The sequence below is a fragment of the Paroedura picta genome, chromosome 3, assembly GCF_049243985.1.
Source record: "Paroedura picta isolate Pp20150507F chromosome 3, Ppicta_v3.0, whole genome shotgun sequence".
In the NCBI taxonomy this organism is placed as follows: Eukaryota; Metazoa; Chordata; class Lepidosauria; order Squamata; family Gekkonidae; genus Paroedura; species Paroedura picta.
The window spans coordinates 130,131,069-130,148,587 of record NC_135371.1 but is presented as its reverse complement, the minus strand read 5'-3'; the positions used below and the strand labels follow the sequence as shown (position 1 = coordinate 130,148,587).

Genomic DNA, 17,519 nt, shown 5'->3' with positions numbered 1-17,519 from the left:
GATGCAGAGAATTAATTGAGTTTCTCTGCCCTATCCCTTTTGCATTCCTTTTATTCCTGGTCATCCAAAGTTTCGCTTCTCTGGCTGGTTTCCTGCTCCAATTATATTCAAAGAAGTATTTATTGCTTTTCTTTAAGCTTTTAGCAAACCACTTGTCAAATTTTGGTTTTGCATGCCTGATTATTAACTTATACTTACTTTATTTATTTACTTACTTACTTTATTTATTTAGATTTATTTCCCACCCCTATTAGGGAACCGTCTCGCAGCAGGTTACAAAGATAAAAACATAAAAACCCCACATAAAAGAGAATTATTAAAACCCAACTGACTTCTTTTGCCTAGACCCTGTGCTTTCTTTTGTTCATTTCATTGGAGTAGACCTGCTTTTTAAAATAAGACTTTTTGCTTTTCTTGGCTTCCATTAATAGGATCATTAACCATGCAGGCATTCTTTTAGACCTGGGGAGTTCCTTTCCTAATCTGCAGAATGCTTTCTAGCTGTGCTTCAATCAGTGTGGTTTTAAATAGCTTCCAAGTGTCTTCTAGAAATATTACTCTTGTGTTTCCCTTTCAGCTTACTTCCAACTAGTCCTCTTATTTTTTTTAGGATCTCTTTTTGAAATCAAATGCTATTGCTTTTTATTTTAGGGGCTTCCAATTGACAAGAGTGCTGAATTTAATAACATTGTGGTCACAGCTCTCAATTGGTGACACATCTGTCTCTTGCACCCGGCCTTGCTCAGAACAAAGTCTAAGATCACTGTCCTCTTGTTGGCTTTGTGACCAATTCGTGCTGTGCACAGTCATTTATGTTGCCTAGGAATCTCATTTCTATAGCATGACTTTACCTAGTCAATGCAAGAGTAGTCATTGTATCTAAGCATTATTTGCTTTAGTTTGTTCTCCATCGCAAGATCACCCTGAAGGGCTTGATTAGGTGGGCGATAGAATACCCTCACTTTTATATAATTATTAGTGCCCATTATTCCACCCATATTACTTCTGTTGGGGAGTTCGTTTCCATAATGTTTTATTTGGTTATGTGCCCCTCTGATACACAATGCAACACCTCCCCCAAAGTGTTCCCTCCTAGTCCTGCATATAGAGCTTATTCCCTTATAACCATATGCCATTACTTTTCGTCATTCTGCCATGATTCCTAGATACCCATTATATCCAGAGCATTAAGCTCTCCAGCTCTTGGCTTAGGGGGTTCTAGCATTAGCATATGGACACATATATAATCCATTTCCCTCTCCAGCAGCCATCGTCTCCCTTGACCCCATGGCTCTGCATGCCCATCCCCCTTTGCCATCCCCCTCTTACTCCCAGGTTCTATTGTGCTTCTAACAATATTGCCCTGAGTATTTACACTACCATCCTTTTGGACGGAGTTGTCTGAAACCAGAAGGTTCCCAGCTCCTATCAGTTTTCCCCCTGGAATGAATGTAAAAGTTGAACTTTTGCTTTTATACCCCCACTTTTCACTACCCAAAGGAGTCTGAAAGCAGCTTACAATTGCCTTTCCTTCCTTTCCCCACAACAAACACCCTATAAGGTATGTGAGACTGAGAGAGTGCTGACAGAACTGCTCTGTGAGAACAGCTCTAACAGCACTGTCACTAGCCGAAGGTGGCCCAGCTAGCTGGATGTGAAGGAGTGGGGAATCAAACCCGGCTCTCCAGATTAAAAGCTGCTGCTCTTAACCGGTACACCAAACTATTGATATTAAGCACCAGCAGAGTGGTTCCTTTTTGGTGCAAGTAGAATATGTACAGGTTTGGCATGTCCCAGAAAGTTCCTGGGTGCCTTACAATTCTTGGCATGGCTTTCTCATCAACGCATTGGCTAAGTTGTGTCTATTCTGTTTGCTATGCATGTAGGACTGGTAGCAATTCTGAGCAATGCTACCTTTGCTACAGCAACTAGTTTTACAATTTATTTATTGAAAACTTGAAATCATTGTGGGAGTGGGGGACACTACCTCCTTGGGTTTCTACAACTGTTTGAGTAAATTGAAATGTAGGCAGTATTTACTCAGTCTAAGCCAGCTTTACTTTAAGAGCCTGAAATGTGTTTTGGGTATTTTTGCTAACATTTCAAGGTATATACTTTAAAGTTATTTCCCAAAAAGTATAAATGCTGTTGTTTAAATAAAGCAATGATGAAAAGGTGTAGTGCTATGCCACAAAGTACTTAGCTGTATCTTAATTTTTGCTAGCTGGGACAGTAAGGAAGAAAATTGTGCCATTTATGCAGTGGGGAAGGCGAATAGGTCAAACTTTCCTGCCTCCCACTCTTTCATGGCTTTTGCTGTATGCATTTGGAAGGCACACTCTTTCTACTAGTTTCCCTTCACATTGCGGCACCCTGCGGCACTTTGCAAACAGTTACTGAGAATCTTGAAACCTTCAGGAGGAGATTTTGGGGGACATGGGAACTGACCATTATATCCTGAAATATAATAACTCCGGTTTTGGTTCTTGGTCTCTGCACGTCACACTGATGGTTTTTGTGCCTGTGCGAAGCAGCGAAGAGTCAGTGGGTGTACTATATCAAGTATGTGACACCATATTATGGTACAGTCTGCTTGGCAGACTCCTAGGTTGCATTCCTGCATCAAATACCTGAAATTCTGCATTATTTAAAAGCACTTTTCCAGCAACTACGCCTATGGATCTACGCCTGATGCACCAGCAATTATGTTAACTCCTAGGATCACTAAATTTGAATATTGGATCTAAGATATTTGCAGCTGTTGTCATATAATTTGATAAAGAAAGCTAATATTTCTCATTTGAATAATACTTGATAGATTGATTTTTCCAGTGAAATTAAACACCTGATACAAGTTGTGGAGAACCTCAGTTTCATTGGCTTTAATCCTCAGAACTGCGAGAGCATTTGGTCTTCCCTGCTGTTTTTTCCCCTTGATGCTGTTTCTGGTAGTTGAGGGAATGGTGTGTGGTACTAGGAAAGACAACTGATGCCCTTTTCAACGTTTATATTCAGGACGCTTTGGATGCAAGCAACAATAGGGTTCTTCCTAAAATAATAAAAATCCATTTTCTAGACTTAGTGGTTGTAGAGCATGGAATGTGTTTGTGTGGTTGTTGCTGTCAGGTCACAGCTGACTTAGGGCAGCCCTGTTGGTTTTTCAAGGCAAAAGATGTTCATTGCCTGTTCCTGCTTTACAACCGTGGTCTTCCTTGGTGCTCTCCCATCCAAATACCAGCCAGGGCTGATCCTGCTTAGTTTCCAAGATCTGACAAGACTGGACTTTCCAGGTCATGGAAGAGCATGACCTTTCCTGTTCTCCTATGTCATGTTTCTCTCTCCATGATAACCCTTATATCCCCTATCTAGCCCTCTGTCACTGCACTGCTGCCATAAAAATGGTAGTCAAAATTTTGTCAAAGCAGAATGAGGAATTGGTATTGTGTAGTTTAATACAACAATTTGCTTGTCTGGGTCAAATAGCAGCTGTTCTTGGGTGAGGAATAAATGCAGAAGTAGTGGTTGGGACTAGCCAACCATCCCTGCAATACTGAGAGCCAGTTTGGTATAGTGGTTAGGAGTGCGGACCTCTAATGTGGCATACCGGGTTCGATTCTGCACTCCCCCACATGCAGCCAGCTGGGTGACCTTGGGCTCGCCACGGTGCTGATAAAACTGTTCTGACCAAGCAGTAATATCAGGACTCTCTCAACCTCACCCACATCACAGGGTGTCTGTTGTGGGGAAAGGAAAGGGAAGGCAACTATAAGCCGCTTTGAGCCTCCTTCGGGTAGAGAAAAGTGATAGTGAACACATAAGAACTTGTCTGGATATCTGGAGAGAGAAAGTTTTGCTAAAAAAGGATAGATCTCAATCTCACATGTGAGCTCCATAGAAAAGCCGAGTTTTTCTCTTTCCACAGGTATCTGAAGGAATTCCGCACAGAACAGTGCCCCCTATTTGTACAACACAAATGTACTCAGCACAGGCCCTACACATGCTTCCACTGGCACTTTGTCAACCAGCGTCGTCGTCGGTCTATTCGTCGCCGGGATGGCACCTTTAACTACAGCCCTGACATTTACTGCACCAAATACGATGAGACCACAGGGATCTGTCCAGAAGGAGATGAGTAAGTTACTCAAGGCTGCATCTTACTTGACCAGATGGAGATTCCAACCTGCACTTACAGAGAGGAGAAAATTCAACCAACCAGCTTTTAGCAATCTTGCAGAAGAACCTGTGAAGAAGTATGGAGAAACTGTAGTAGGAACTTGAACAAAGTATTAATTACAGTTGCATCACACCTATTCAGTTTTTTTTGCCCAAAATTCAAAGGCTGTATTTCAAAATTTTGTGCTCTGGAATAATCCTAGAGAAATTAGTAGGGGTTATTTTAAAATTTAAAATTTATGGCTTGAGGATTGGATCCTCGTTACAAATGGAATTATTTTCAGAAGGAAAAAAAGTGCTGGATTTTACCACTCTGAGGACTATATTCATCTAAAGAGAATTACTTATTGGGAAGCATGTTTCAGCTTTTGAGTTTCTACGAGCTCTTTTTTTTCCCTCCCCCCCATCCCCTTTAGGTGTCCATTCCTGCATAGAACTACTGGTGACACAGAGCGGAGATACCACCTGCGCTACTACAAAACTGGAATCTGCATCCATGAGACTGACTCAAAAGGAAACTGTACCAAGAACGGCCTTCACTGTGCTTTTGCTCATGGGCCCCATGACCTCCGCTCTCCAGTTTATGATATCAGGTTAGCGCCTTCTCTGTAGAAGTGTGCGTCATGAACCTAAATAGGAAGCATAAGAGTAGAAAATGCTTCCACCTACCTAACATGTTAAATTAATGTCTGAGGCACCACCACAAAGCAAAATGGTATGTTCCATATGATTCTTTACAACTGATCCTTACAGCCTTTTGCACAGTGCAAGATGACCACTGGGCAGAGAGCCAAGTAAAAATAGTTTATGGCTTCAGTACAAGCCTAGTTGTCTCACTATCCAGCTCTGGACAAGGCCCCAACATGATGCTTCTCAGATGTATGATGACAAGATGGCTAGGAAGACATGGAACCTATATTTCTACCCCAGGCGACTGTCCCAAATTGCCTTTTAGTAAAACAGATCTACCTTTCAGTTGTTTATCTTGATTCTTCATTTCCTTAGATTAGATTTATATACAAATGACTTGAGCAGCCTGATTTCTCCATGTTGGGCCAAATTACATACTTGGTGGCACATGAGATGTCAGGGAACACTGCTTTACATTTCACAGCTGAAAGGTGTGAGGAGAGGGCATGATTTGCAGGAGTGAAGCTGTGGGAGGGAAAACAGTGCTTAAGAATTACTTTTCATCCTCCTTTTCCCCTGAAACACCGCCTTCTACACCACTGTTTTTCCTCCACAACATTGTAAGCATATATCTGGGGAAGGCTGCAAGGACCAAGAGGCAGCTTGTTGCCAGACCTTTCTGTCTGCCACTGACATCCATCTAACTCTCCTCAGGGGTCTGGAATTAATATAAGCACTTGGGTAAAAATCTTACCTTGTTTTGCTTATTTATTTATGGATAACATAAATAATTAAATCAAAGGATGCAGAAAGCATAACCCAATAAAAAAGAGAGAAAAAAACTTAACCCAAAACCATGAATTCTTATTTATTCATTTATTTTTATTTATTACATTTGTATACTGCCCTCCCCCAAGGCTTAGAATTAGAAACATGAGGGTTAAAGAAATAAAAATATAAAGGCCTAATTCATCATATACAAAGTAAAAATTATCACTTGTAAGAATAATATGTATATTTATTACAAAATAATATATAGGCCCAAAAGACAGCCTCCAAACAGAATTAAAGGGTTTCATATTATCCAATAAATACAATATGTGACCCAGACCAAACACATTTCAGCCAAGTGGTCTTCCACAGCGACCAAACATACAAATTACACATAATATAATGGCTCCAGACTGTGAACAAATACAACAATAACTTCAAAAAGTTGGACCCAGTTAAAGTTGCTTTAAAAGGAATAACTATGACTCAAGGCAGGGATATAATGTAGAGGCTTCTTTATAAGTAATCTTCTACCCTGGTTAAGCACATGTATATTAGGATGGTAAATGTCCCGTGTACCTTAATATCAGGATCCAAAGAAAGTGAATCCCAGATGCAATATGGAGCGAATAGTGTATAATGTAATAAGTTCGCATAAATATGGAGGCACAATGATTGAGTTCTGATGAGGATCTCGCACTCTATATATGCCCCTTTACTGAATATAGATTCAGGTGGGTAGGCGTGTTGCTCTGAAGCAGCAGAACAAAGTTTGAGTCCCATGACACCTTTAAGACCAAGAACGTTTTATTCAAGGTGTGCACACAAAAGCTTGTACCTTGAATAAAACTTTGCCACTGGATTCAAACTTAGTTCCTTTACTAAATGGTAGAGTAGATGTGTGTGGTGTATGGGAAATCTGTGGCACAACCATGAAAAATGAAGGGTGTAAGTATAATTTGATTGGGTGGACAAAATTATTTAATGGTGGGATAGGTTTTGGTCTCTGGAGTAATGGAAATGCCAGGCGCTAATATGGGTCTGGAATCTCTTTAAATTGGTACAGCAGAAAAGTGGGAGAATTTCCTGTACTGTGACAATTTCTTTTCCAGTGGGCAAAACATCTCTCTGAAACTTCTCTATGTCCTTTAACTCTGTTCCCTAAGGGAGCTTCAGGCCATGGAAGCTTTGCAGAATGGTCAGACCACATCAGAGGGTGGTATAGAGGGTCAGTCTGCAGTTGCCGCTAGCCATGCTATGATAGAGAAAATACTCAGTGAAGAGCCAAGATGGCAAGGTAAGATCCTTAAGGGGCATCCAGTGCTCTTTGACTGCTCCCTCCTCCTCTCACATGTCTTAATGTTAGGAAGCGAAACACTTGTCATCTCAGACTAACCAGTCATGCCTGTCTTCACAGACACGACATATGTTTTGGGAAACTACAAAACAGAACAGTGCAAAAAGCCCCCACGTCTCTGTCGTCAAGGTTACGCCTGCCCTTACTACCATAATAGCAAAGATAGAAGAAGAAGCCCTAGGAAACACAAATACAGGTATAGTGCCTTGAGATTGGAAGAAATAACTGACTTGGCTATCCCTCTGGATAATACCTTTGCTATAACTTCAAAGTGATTTGGGTAAATCAGCTATGGTGGGGGATTGATCTGCAGACATAATAATGTCTCTCCAGCCTGTACAGAATCCTGCCATACTGCTTGGTGTTAGGCCTGAAGATGAGCTAGCCCATTAGATCAGGTAGTACAGTGACTTTTGTTACTAAAAGTAAATTAAATCATTATTGTGGCAAAATTAGTGTGAGTATGCCATTCACAAGTTCCTGTCAATCCTGCCTTGTCTCCTGGATGGCAAGTCCAGCTGAAAACAATGAACATGGTTCCGACTTGGTCTGAGCATTGATCCAAACATTGATATTGAGGCTGGCACAGTCCTTCCAATCATAATATCTCCGCTTTCAAATACTGAGCCACTTGTACTGAGGGTGCTCCTACATCAAAATTGTACTGCACGTCAAAACTTACTGTTTCGGAAAAAAGGCTAAGCTTCAATGGTGCCTCCTTGGAATGGTAGGTTTCCAGACAAAAACCATTGTTTTAATGGAAGGAACTTGCTGATTATCTCCTGTTTGTCACCTTGATATCTGTTCCTGCTGCTGGGTGCTTTCTTCTTTGGAGGGTCTGGACAAGTCCTGCTCTATTCGATCGAAATGGTTCAGATCCCCTTGCCCAAGTCATTACATTTTAGTGCTCCTTTCTTAACATACCTGCATACTTGAAATCTGCCAGCTTTTGCCTTAGTTCAATTTGAGCAAAAAATAAAGCATACTTGGTCTTCATAGAATCATAGAGTTGGAAGGGGCCATACAGGCTATTTGGTCCAACCCTCTGCTCAACGCAGGATCAGCCCTAAGCATCCTAAAGCAGTCTTGGTTGATGAAAGAAAACCTTTCCCTTACTTGAGGAAGGCTGTACAGCAAACAGTAAATGTGGACTTAATGAAGTGGCAAGTTTATCAACAAGAAGTAGATCTGGATTGCTGCTGGGGTCAATGTGATAATTTATCTGAGAGTGTTAAGTAATATTTGCATTTCTCATTGTGTTGCGTTGTTGTTGTTTTTTAATGTATTCAGATCCTCTCCATGTCCTAGCGTGAAACATGGCGATGAGTGGGGAGATCCTAGTAAATGTGACAATGGAGACACGTGCCAGTACTGCCACACTCGCACAGAGCAGCAGTTTCATCCAGAGGTACAGTAAGCTGTTTCTCTCAAACACATAGCTAGATGAATGGAGGAAGGTACTGTGAACATATTCAAAAGCTGTGATGATCTTGGGGTGCCAAATTTGCTTAGGACCGGAAAGTCTTCAGGAATATTTTCCAGTGTGAGAGTGCAGATGACAGTGGCTGCAGATGAAGGCCTAGAAGGAACTATGGCAGGAAATATAAGGTGAGCAGCATATAGGAATTGGGGGAGGAATAGGGGATAGGGGGCATATCTTGACAATGGGCAGGCAGCCACAGTCCTTACTTGCCATCACCTCTTACTTCCCCTCCCGTTTTACCTGTATTATAATCACACAATAATCCATGTTCATAATGTACAGGAATCCTGTTGGAGCTGGTTTTACTTCTTATATAGCTTATTCAGAGCACAGCTGATAGCAGCAATAGGTAACAAAATATGAAAGCAGCAACATAGTCGGGAAAGACCGTCCTATGCACAAAATCACAGCTGGACTATATCAAAACTGGGTTGAATGTTTTGTACAAAGCCACTATCAGGATTACTCAGTGCAATCCTGCATATGTAAAGGGCAAGAAGGATTCCTTTAATTGGTGGAAGGCTCCTCTGAGTGAGAGAAATAAAAGGGAGCACAGGCTTTGGCAAATAAAATGCAAGTTGATCGTCAGACAGGCCAAAATGAATTGTGAGGCAAAAAAACATAAATACCAACAATAGAAATTAATTTAAATATATTAGAAACAGAAAATCAGCCAAGCAGACCGTGGCGCTCCTGGATGATCAACAGGTAAAAGGTTCTCTAAAGGTTGAGAGGGAACTGGCAGAGAAGCTGAAGGCACTTTTTGCCTCTATCTTCACTGTGGAAGATGGGAAGTGCTTGCCCACTCCAGAACCGCTAATTTCAAGCCAGGTTTCAAAACACCTGAGTCAGATTGAGGTGATGAGAAGGAGAAATTAAAAACTGACACACCACCAGGCCCAGATGGCATACATCCAAGAGTTCCGAAAGAATGCAAAGGTGAACTTGTAGCTCTCCTGACTAAAATGTGCGGTCTATCCCTAAAACCTGCCTCTATTCCTGAGGACTGGAAGGTAGCTAACGTAGTCTCGGGAAAAGGTTCCTGAGAAGATCTGGGAAATTACAGGCTAGCCACTGTAACATCTAGGTAAGTTGGTAGAATCCATGATCAAAGATAGAATTAGTAGTAAAACCGATGAACAAAAGCTATTGAGGAAGAGTCAGCATGGATTCTGTAAGTGAAGATCTTGTCTCACCATTTGGTGTAGTGGTTAGGAGTGCGGACTTCTAATCTGGCATGCCGGGTTCGATTCTGCGCTCCACCACATGCAACCAGCTGGGTGACCTTGAGCTCGCCCCGGCACTGATAAAACTGTTCTGACCGAGCAGTGATATCAGGGCTCTCTCAGCCTCACCCACCCCACAGGGTGTCTGTTGTGGGGAGTGGAATGGGAAGGCGACTGTAAGCCGCTTTGAGCCTCCTTCAGGTAGGGAAAAGCGGCATATAAGAACCAACTCTTCTTCTTCTTCTAACCTTTTAGAGTTCTTTGAGGGGGTGTGGAAAAGGGGGACCCCGTAGATGTTATTTACCTAGACTTCCAGAAAGGCGCCTAAGTAAATTCAGCAGTTATGGGATAAGAGAACAAGTCCTCTGGTGGATTAAAAACTGATTAATTAACAGGAAACAAAGAGTATAAATGGGCAGTTTCACAGTGGAAGGTGGAAAGCAGAGCTGAAGTTTCTTCCAAGTATGCTAGGAGCTGGTCCCCAGTAGCCCTCTCAACCATCTTTCTCAGAAATGCAAGATGCGAGACCAGGCAGTAGCTGGCAGGGTCCCGCGGATGCAGGGATGGTTAAGCCCAATGTCAAGGAGAGGTTGACAATATCCCTCAAGGGTCTTCCTATCTGGTGGTCACCCAGTTTGTGCAACGACAATGGGCAGGGATCCAGGTGCCAAGTGATCAGCCTCACTGACCCCAGCAACTTTGGTTAAAGAGAGCCACCTGAAACCATCAAACTAAACCCCCCACGATGGCCACAGAGCTCTCAGTTCACATTCTGCATCAAACGCAGCAGGAAGGTCTGTGCGAAGCGGCAGGACTTTGTCTGAAAAAAAGTTTGCTGATGCCTCACAGCTCAAATCCAATTTACTAATATTTTGACGCCCCTGCTCGAAGGCAGTAAGAGATCGAACTACCATAAATAATTGTGCCAGGTGAGAGCTTGTGGACGCAATTGCAGCAGCGAAAAAAATCACATTTCACCATCTTCACCGCCATCTCATATGCCCCCATAAGTGTACGATAGGATGTTCTTGCCGCTTCATTATGAGTTTTCCACCGTCTCACTTCCTTCTTCCGCTTGCAAAGCTCCTGGGAATACCAGGGAGCCAGATTGTGGCAAGGGCGGAGAGGGAGCCTACGATCTATCTTGTCAATAGCAGCCATCATGCGGGACTGCCAGTCCACCACTAAGTCTGACAGTGTGTCGCTGGAGGGCATCGGGTCCCAGAGAGCATTCAGGAATCCATCGGATTCCATACATTCTGGACCAAGACCTGGATTTTGGCCACTGTGTGTTGGACAGGATAGGCCATTGGCCTGATCCACCATGTCCTTTATTACATTTGTATGTTTACTGAGAAGTAAGCCCTACTGTATTTACTCCCTGGAAAGTGTGCCTAGGACTGCAGTCAAAGAAAACCATTTGTTGTTCCTCAGTGTGTGTTTGTATGACTTTGGGCAAGCCTGGTTGCTTCTATTTAGTTTGCCCAGACTCTTCTAGCTGCATGACCTTTCTAGGGACTCTATGAGATACAAGAAGCAACTAAGGTTTCTCTTTTTCTTACCTGTTTGCTAATTGCTTTCCAGATGAGCACTGAAATCCCAATTGGATTTTAGAGATCACTAATGGATGCAGGATGGTTTTTGCAGTACTTTGAGGCTGCATTTACGTGAATACATTTCCCCTGAATGGGTAATACCCAAACTATACTGAAAGGTTATCCCATAAATTGGGGTTAGATTTCCAGATAGATCCACTCCTGGGAACCACCTCGAAGTTGGAAGAAGTATGTTAAGATATGAGTATCTAAAGTGGAATGTGCAAAAGCAACTCTGTGGATATTGGACATAATGGTGGAACTGAATAATACATACAAAGCATAATTTTAGAGACTTCATACCTATGTTGCACTTCATAATGTTTCCCTGTCTAGCCCATGATTGGTATATCTGTGTACTCAGTGTGATTATGCTGCAATCCATATTTTGTTTTGTTTTCCAGATTTACAAATCAACAAAATGTAATGACATGCAGCAGTCTGGCAGCTGTCCCAGAGGTCCCTTCTGTGCCTTTGCACATGTAGAACGTACGTGGGTTTTTCTTATCTAGCAGTAAACTATTAGGGCAAAGCGTGACCAGTAGTTTTCAGATTATGATTTCATTTGGTTGAACGAGCCAAAAAGCACAAGCAAGTAAAGCAAATGAAATATACGACAAGACATGAAAGTAAATATCCAGCAGCAAACATTCAAATTAATTTTATTTCACATCTAACATCTTTGTTCACCAGCAGGGGGGGAAAGCTCTCACAGCCAGGTGGTTATAGTTCCAAGTGTTTTTCCTCAAAGCAGAAAGGACATCAAGTGGCTAGTCAAGGAACTGTACTGTCTATGGTTAGGGGTGTGGGTAATTTGTAATCTGCCACTTTAAGGCTGAGAACATGAGATTTCTTCTGTGGCGCAAAAGGAAGAACATCTCTATAGTGGCATTTCCCACCAGTTCTCTTTCTGTGATGCAGAAAACTACTGAAAGGGAGATCCGGGGGACGGGGGTGTGGGGGGGGGGAGCTATTAATTCTGCTCTGCAAGTATAAGAGGCACGAAAATGGTCTTTGAAAAGATGGCTTTTCAGTAAAGCAAATATTCTTGAAATGTCAGGGCAGTTTTGTGGTGAGGTAGAAAGCCTTGATTTTTTTCCATTTTAGGTAGTTGCATGAATAATTATGTAAATAAGCGGATTGTGCTATTTGTCTCTCTCACACACACATGCTCTTTCTCTGTTCAAGGTATATGGGTAGGGGGCTGTTTCTCATGGGCATTATCCAGTAGGCACTCATAATGAGCAGACCAGGATGCTCATGTCTTGAGGAAGATCTATAGTTCAAAATAGTATGTTTTTCTCCACGTAGGGAACAAGGTTTATACATTTTCATTAGATAAGAATAAACTAGCTTACTTGGAAGTAAGTACCAGCCATGGGCAAAATGACTTGTCTTCTGACCAAAAGCGCATTGGATTGCGGCCAGTCTATAGCTAAGCTAATTCCAATCTTCATTCAGTATAATTACAATGTTGTTAATGTATAAATTAAACAGCAGGGGAGCCAACACACATCCCTGCTTGACGCCCTTGCATGTTGGAATTTTGTTGGTTAGGGAGCCAGAAATTCCCACTCTAATTTGAGCATAAGTGTCAAAGTGCAACTCCCGCAGCAGAAATAGGAGCCGCCTCAAGTCTGCTAATTTTTGCCATAGGCGCTGCCTGTCTATAGAATCAAAAGCTGCGGCCAAGTCAACGAATGCAACGTACAACACTTTCTTAGGGCCATTTATCCCTGAATAGACCAGTTGCTGAAGTATCTGACATTGGTCAATAGTACTAAAGCCCTTTCTGAATCCAGCTTGATGTGGGTATAAAATATGATTTTCATCTGCCCATTCCTCCAGCTTAATCAGTAAGTACTTACTGTACAGTTTTGCTGCTATGTCCAACAAACTAATAGGCCTATAGTTATTTGGAGCTGATTTGTCCCCTTTTTTGTAAATGGGCACAACAATGCTAAGTTTCCATCCAGGGGGGATTTGGCCTGTATTGTTAATTTGCGAGAAGGTTTTTGCTAATATAGGAGACCACCATGATGGAAAGGCTTTATAAAGATCTGTAGGGATCAGATCTTCCCCTGGGGACTTACCAGATGTCAATGAGGAGATCAGGCCTTTGATTTCAGCCTCTGAAACTGTGGGCCAAACTGGGAGATCTGTTAGATCAGGAGGGATATGTTGTAAATGTGACATGGCTGTTGAGGGTGAAGCCAAATGGGCTCCAAAGACCTTGCTAAAATGCAGGGCCCAATCTTTAGCTGGTATTTGAGCCTCCAGATGATGGGACCAGGTGTTTAAACTATTGGAGACTAGTGCCCAAAAGCGTGAGTCATTTTTCTCAGAAACCGCCCGATCTAATTCTTTCCATAAGGATTTGGCATGTTCGAGCTTTTTTTGTTTAATTAATTTTTTGTATTGTGATCTTAAATACAAAAGTTGGGGCATCCAGAACTCATTAGTATTACTCCTTGCTTTCCTCATGGTTTGGGTTATATATTTTTTTGAGAGTTTTACACTCTTGGTCAAACCAACCATTATTTGAATATGGTGAAAGTTTGATTGGTCTGTTATTAACAAGAAACGGCTTTAGGAGAGTAGTAATAGCTTCCCAGATTTGGATAGCATCATTATCTGACTGAAGGATGGCATGCCTCAAGGATTCTGTTTCTGGGTTTGCAAAAAATTGGGTGAATTTGGATTGAAGCTGGTCAGACCATTTGAGTCTCCTAGAACATGGTAAACCTGCTAATTCAGAAACTGGTTTCAAGATTTTACTGCCAGTAGTTTTAAGTGTTAGTCTGAGTGGGCAGTGGTCACTTAACAAGCTATCAACAACCTCAAACTTGGCTACTAGGTTAAGTAAATCAGATGAGACTGTGATGTAATCAATCGTGCTAGCTCGATAAGTTGATAGGTAAGTATAAGCACCTCCTGATATATCCAAGCTGGTACCATGCAAAATGTGTAGATTGGCCAAAGAGAGCAGTTTTAAAAGTTTGAGGCCAAATTTGTTGACAATCCTGTCCTTTGAGGAGCGATCCGAGAGATAGTCATGGGTGGCTATTTGAGTACTCTTATTTATACATTAATACATATTAATCTTCTGGGGAAAAGTCCCTTAACTAATAGGACCTGGAAGTTATTGTACTGACTATTTTCTAAGATTAAAACATCAACCGTTAAATCAACTGAAACAAAGGTAACCAGGCCTCCACGCCCCCGTCCCTTTGTATGTATCTTGGTTGCTGGGACTGAGAAGGCATTGTAGCCCTGAATAGAAAGGAAATCCTGTTCCTGGATCCATGTTTCCTGCAGGAGAATAATGTCATGAATTTGCAGAAACTTTAAAAAATCAGTGTCGTGGAGCTTGTTCTTCCACCCCCCAAGGTTCCAGGACAAATACTTTAATTGTCAGGGCTCATTTGTGATCTTATTCAGATCTCCCTCCGGATCCAGGACTACACATTCAGTATTTACAGATGGAAACACAGATTCACTAGGATTTTTTAAAATTAAATGAATTGAGCCCCCTATTGCGCCAGTCATCTCAGGGGGGTGCGTAACCTTAGAATATTCATAGACATAGTAGTTCTGCAACAATAAAACAATTTCATAAATAAACATTAAAATCATTTAAAACCTCATTCAGATCACAACTGAATTTAACCAAATTTAATATAGCCACGATTGGAGGAGGAAGCCCTGCCAGATTGTATTGGTGGGTTTCCAGTGGCCTCAATTGTAAGCTTGGTGGAAGAACTCTGTCTTGCAGGCCTTGCGGAACTGAGTGAGTTCCATCAGGACTCTGATTTTTTTTTCTGGGAGCCAGGAGGTGGGGGCCAGAGCCAAGAAAGCCTTGACCCAGGTCAAGGCCAAGCGTACTTCTTTGGGGCCGGGGACCCTCAGCTGGTTGGCGTTGCCTGATCACAGCTCTCTCTGGGAGATGTACTCAGACAGGTTGTCCCTCAGATATGCGTGGCCCAGACCACAAATGGACTTGCAGATCAAAACCAAAACCAGATCTGGAATTCCACTGGAAGCCAGTGCTGCTGCTGAAGGCCTGTCCTAATATGTGCTGTCCATGGTGTTCATGTGAGAACTCAAGCAGCTGCATTCGGAACCAGCTGCAGTTAGTGGATCACAGAGAGGGGAAGGCCTGCATAGAGCGAGTTACGGTAATCCAGCCTGGAGGTGACGATTGTGTGGATCACTGTAGCAAGGTGCTCTGGGGCCATTGTGTGAATAGTTATGGCTGCTATCTTTTAAAAACGTTACTAAGAAAACTGGGGCTTTCTAGATGGCAAACTAGGAATTCAATTTTTCCCCTTATGGTGGCTTTTGTGATTTCTGTATTAGTTTGAAGACTTCTTCAAAGGGAAGATTTGTGATCCAGAGCTGCCTGGATCAGTGCAATCTCTACTTTTACTGTGCACCGTGTGATTCATTTTCACTTGTCTGTACACATCTTGGATTTTTTTTTATTTCTTACAGAACCACCACTTAGTGAAGAGTTACAGTCAACTTCAGCTGTTTCCAGCCCAACGCAAACAGGCCCAGTAATGTACATGCCTTCAGCAGCAGGCGATTCTGTTCCAGTCAGCCCTTCCAGCCCACAAGCCCCAGACCTTAGCAATGTATGTAGCAGCACAAGAAATCTCTGGTCCTGTGCACTTTGTTGATGTACACTGTAAACCTCTCAAGTATCAGAACCCTACAGAGCCTTCTGTCTCAGTGGAGAACAATGGGGAGCGTTTTTCCATCACTGGTTTTGCTTTCAGATAGAAAGCAGGCTTCTGAGAAGACATGGACTTAAATAACGGGAATCAACTACAGCTTTTAAAGTTGATTAGCCAAATTTTTAAAATTGACTCAAAGGCATTTCCAAACAGCCTAGATTGTTTCTGAAAATGTAAAACTGGTGTAATGTTTCCTGCTTAGACTCAATCTCACTCGGGAAGTGTCCTTTGGTCATTTGAAAATTATTATTTTGTGGACACCTCTTCAGGTATTTGATTCCTCCTGTGCACCATTAAGCAACTGCCACCCCCTGTGGACTTTCAGCCCTTTTACTGGTTTTGGTTTAATCTGAAATGTTTCCTTTTCAATAATGGCAACAACTCCTAAATAAAAGGTTGGAAGTGCAGCCCAGACTATGTGAATACAAGGGTTGTTTATGAAACTAGAGTAGTTGCTTGCTATCCACTACCTGCAAGTCAGGTGTAGTTATCCCTTAACAGCAGCATATATACTTCTAGAGAAGTACCTCACACTGATGACTAGAGTTTGACTTACTGTTATGTAGTGCTAAACACAATCTCTGACATTTTGGGTAGTCCAGCCAGTGGGATATGTGCATAATCACTCGTCCTCTACAAATCCAGATGTTTTTGCAATATTGAAGCATAAGTTTAATGTTTAATCATTCTGATTGAGTTGTACAGAACATACAAGCAGAGTGAATCAATTATGACTTCCATACTTAATTGGTTATGGAAAGCTAAATGCTCCAATCAAGTAAATAACTAACTCACGTAGTCTGCTTTTGGTTTTCTTTGCACTTGTAGGTATGGAATAAACCAGGAACTCTGCCAACTAGCCCCACCTCCACTACCGTAAGTATCTGCCATAACTGCAAAGAATAGTAAGTGTTGTGTCGCCTGAATGGAGAGAATTAAATACTTTACTGTAGGGCCCTTTCATCAGCCACTCATCTTTGTCGCATACTGTTCAACAAAACATCAGTGGAACACGGATCTTCCTGTGTTCCTCCCTGGCCTTGAAATCTCCTGACTTCCAGGAAAGATTGTTTTGGCCATTGTAGGATCCACTGCGGTGGAATATCTGAGTGGGTGAAAGAACTACTGTGAAAAGGGGTGGGGCGAAGTGAAATAGTGCTTCATGCTCTCATTGCAGCACCTCACCCATGGTGCAGTTTCTTTAATGTGGTTCCCAAGAAATTATCTTCCTTAAGAATTGGATGGGAATGCAGGAGTAGAGAAGAATACGAGGGGAGGGGGAACTTACCTTCTGCTGACCCCTCATTAGATACAAGCAGATGTATTTATGGCATAGTTCCTTATGTGCACAGTTATCAATACCAGCCACAGAACCTCCTGAGAATCTCCCCTTTCACGTTTATCAGCGTTTCTGTTCTCTGTTATGAATGTGTGCATAATATAATCTATTCTAAACACAGCTTTCTTGACTAGTACAGAAGTGGCTACTTAAGGATGTTACCAGGTGGAAGTTCTTAACCTTGTTTCCATATATCCATAATATTC

General features: G+C 42.1%; 1 protein-coding gene across 5 annotated transcripts in view; it reads left to right on the top strand.

Moving 5' to 3' along the window:
* Nucleotides 1–17,519, top strand: part of UNK (unk zinc finger) — an 88,858-nt gene that overhangs the window by 45,862 nt on the left and 25,477 nt on the right. For all 5 annotated transcript variants that reach the window (XM_077327803.1, XM_077327801.1, XM_077327802.1 and 2 more), the window contains exons 2-9: nt 3,923–4,132; nt 4,590–4,766; nt 6,741–6,871; nt 6,992–7,127; nt 8,222–8,339; nt 11,640–11,724; nt 15,730–15,872; nt 16,803–16,850. In XM_077327803.1, coding sequence (XP_077183918.1) covers nt 3,923–4,132; nt 4,590–4,766; nt 6,741–6,871; nt 6,992–7,127; nt 8,222–8,339; nt 11,640–11,724; nt 15,730–15,872; nt 16,803–16,850 — 1,048 coding nt within the window. The remainder of the gene's footprint in view (nt 1–3,922; nt 4,133–4,589; nt 4,767–6,740; nt 6,872–6,991; nt 7,128–8,221; nt 8,340–11,639; nt 11,725–15,729; nt 15,873–16,802; nt 16,851–17,519) is intronic.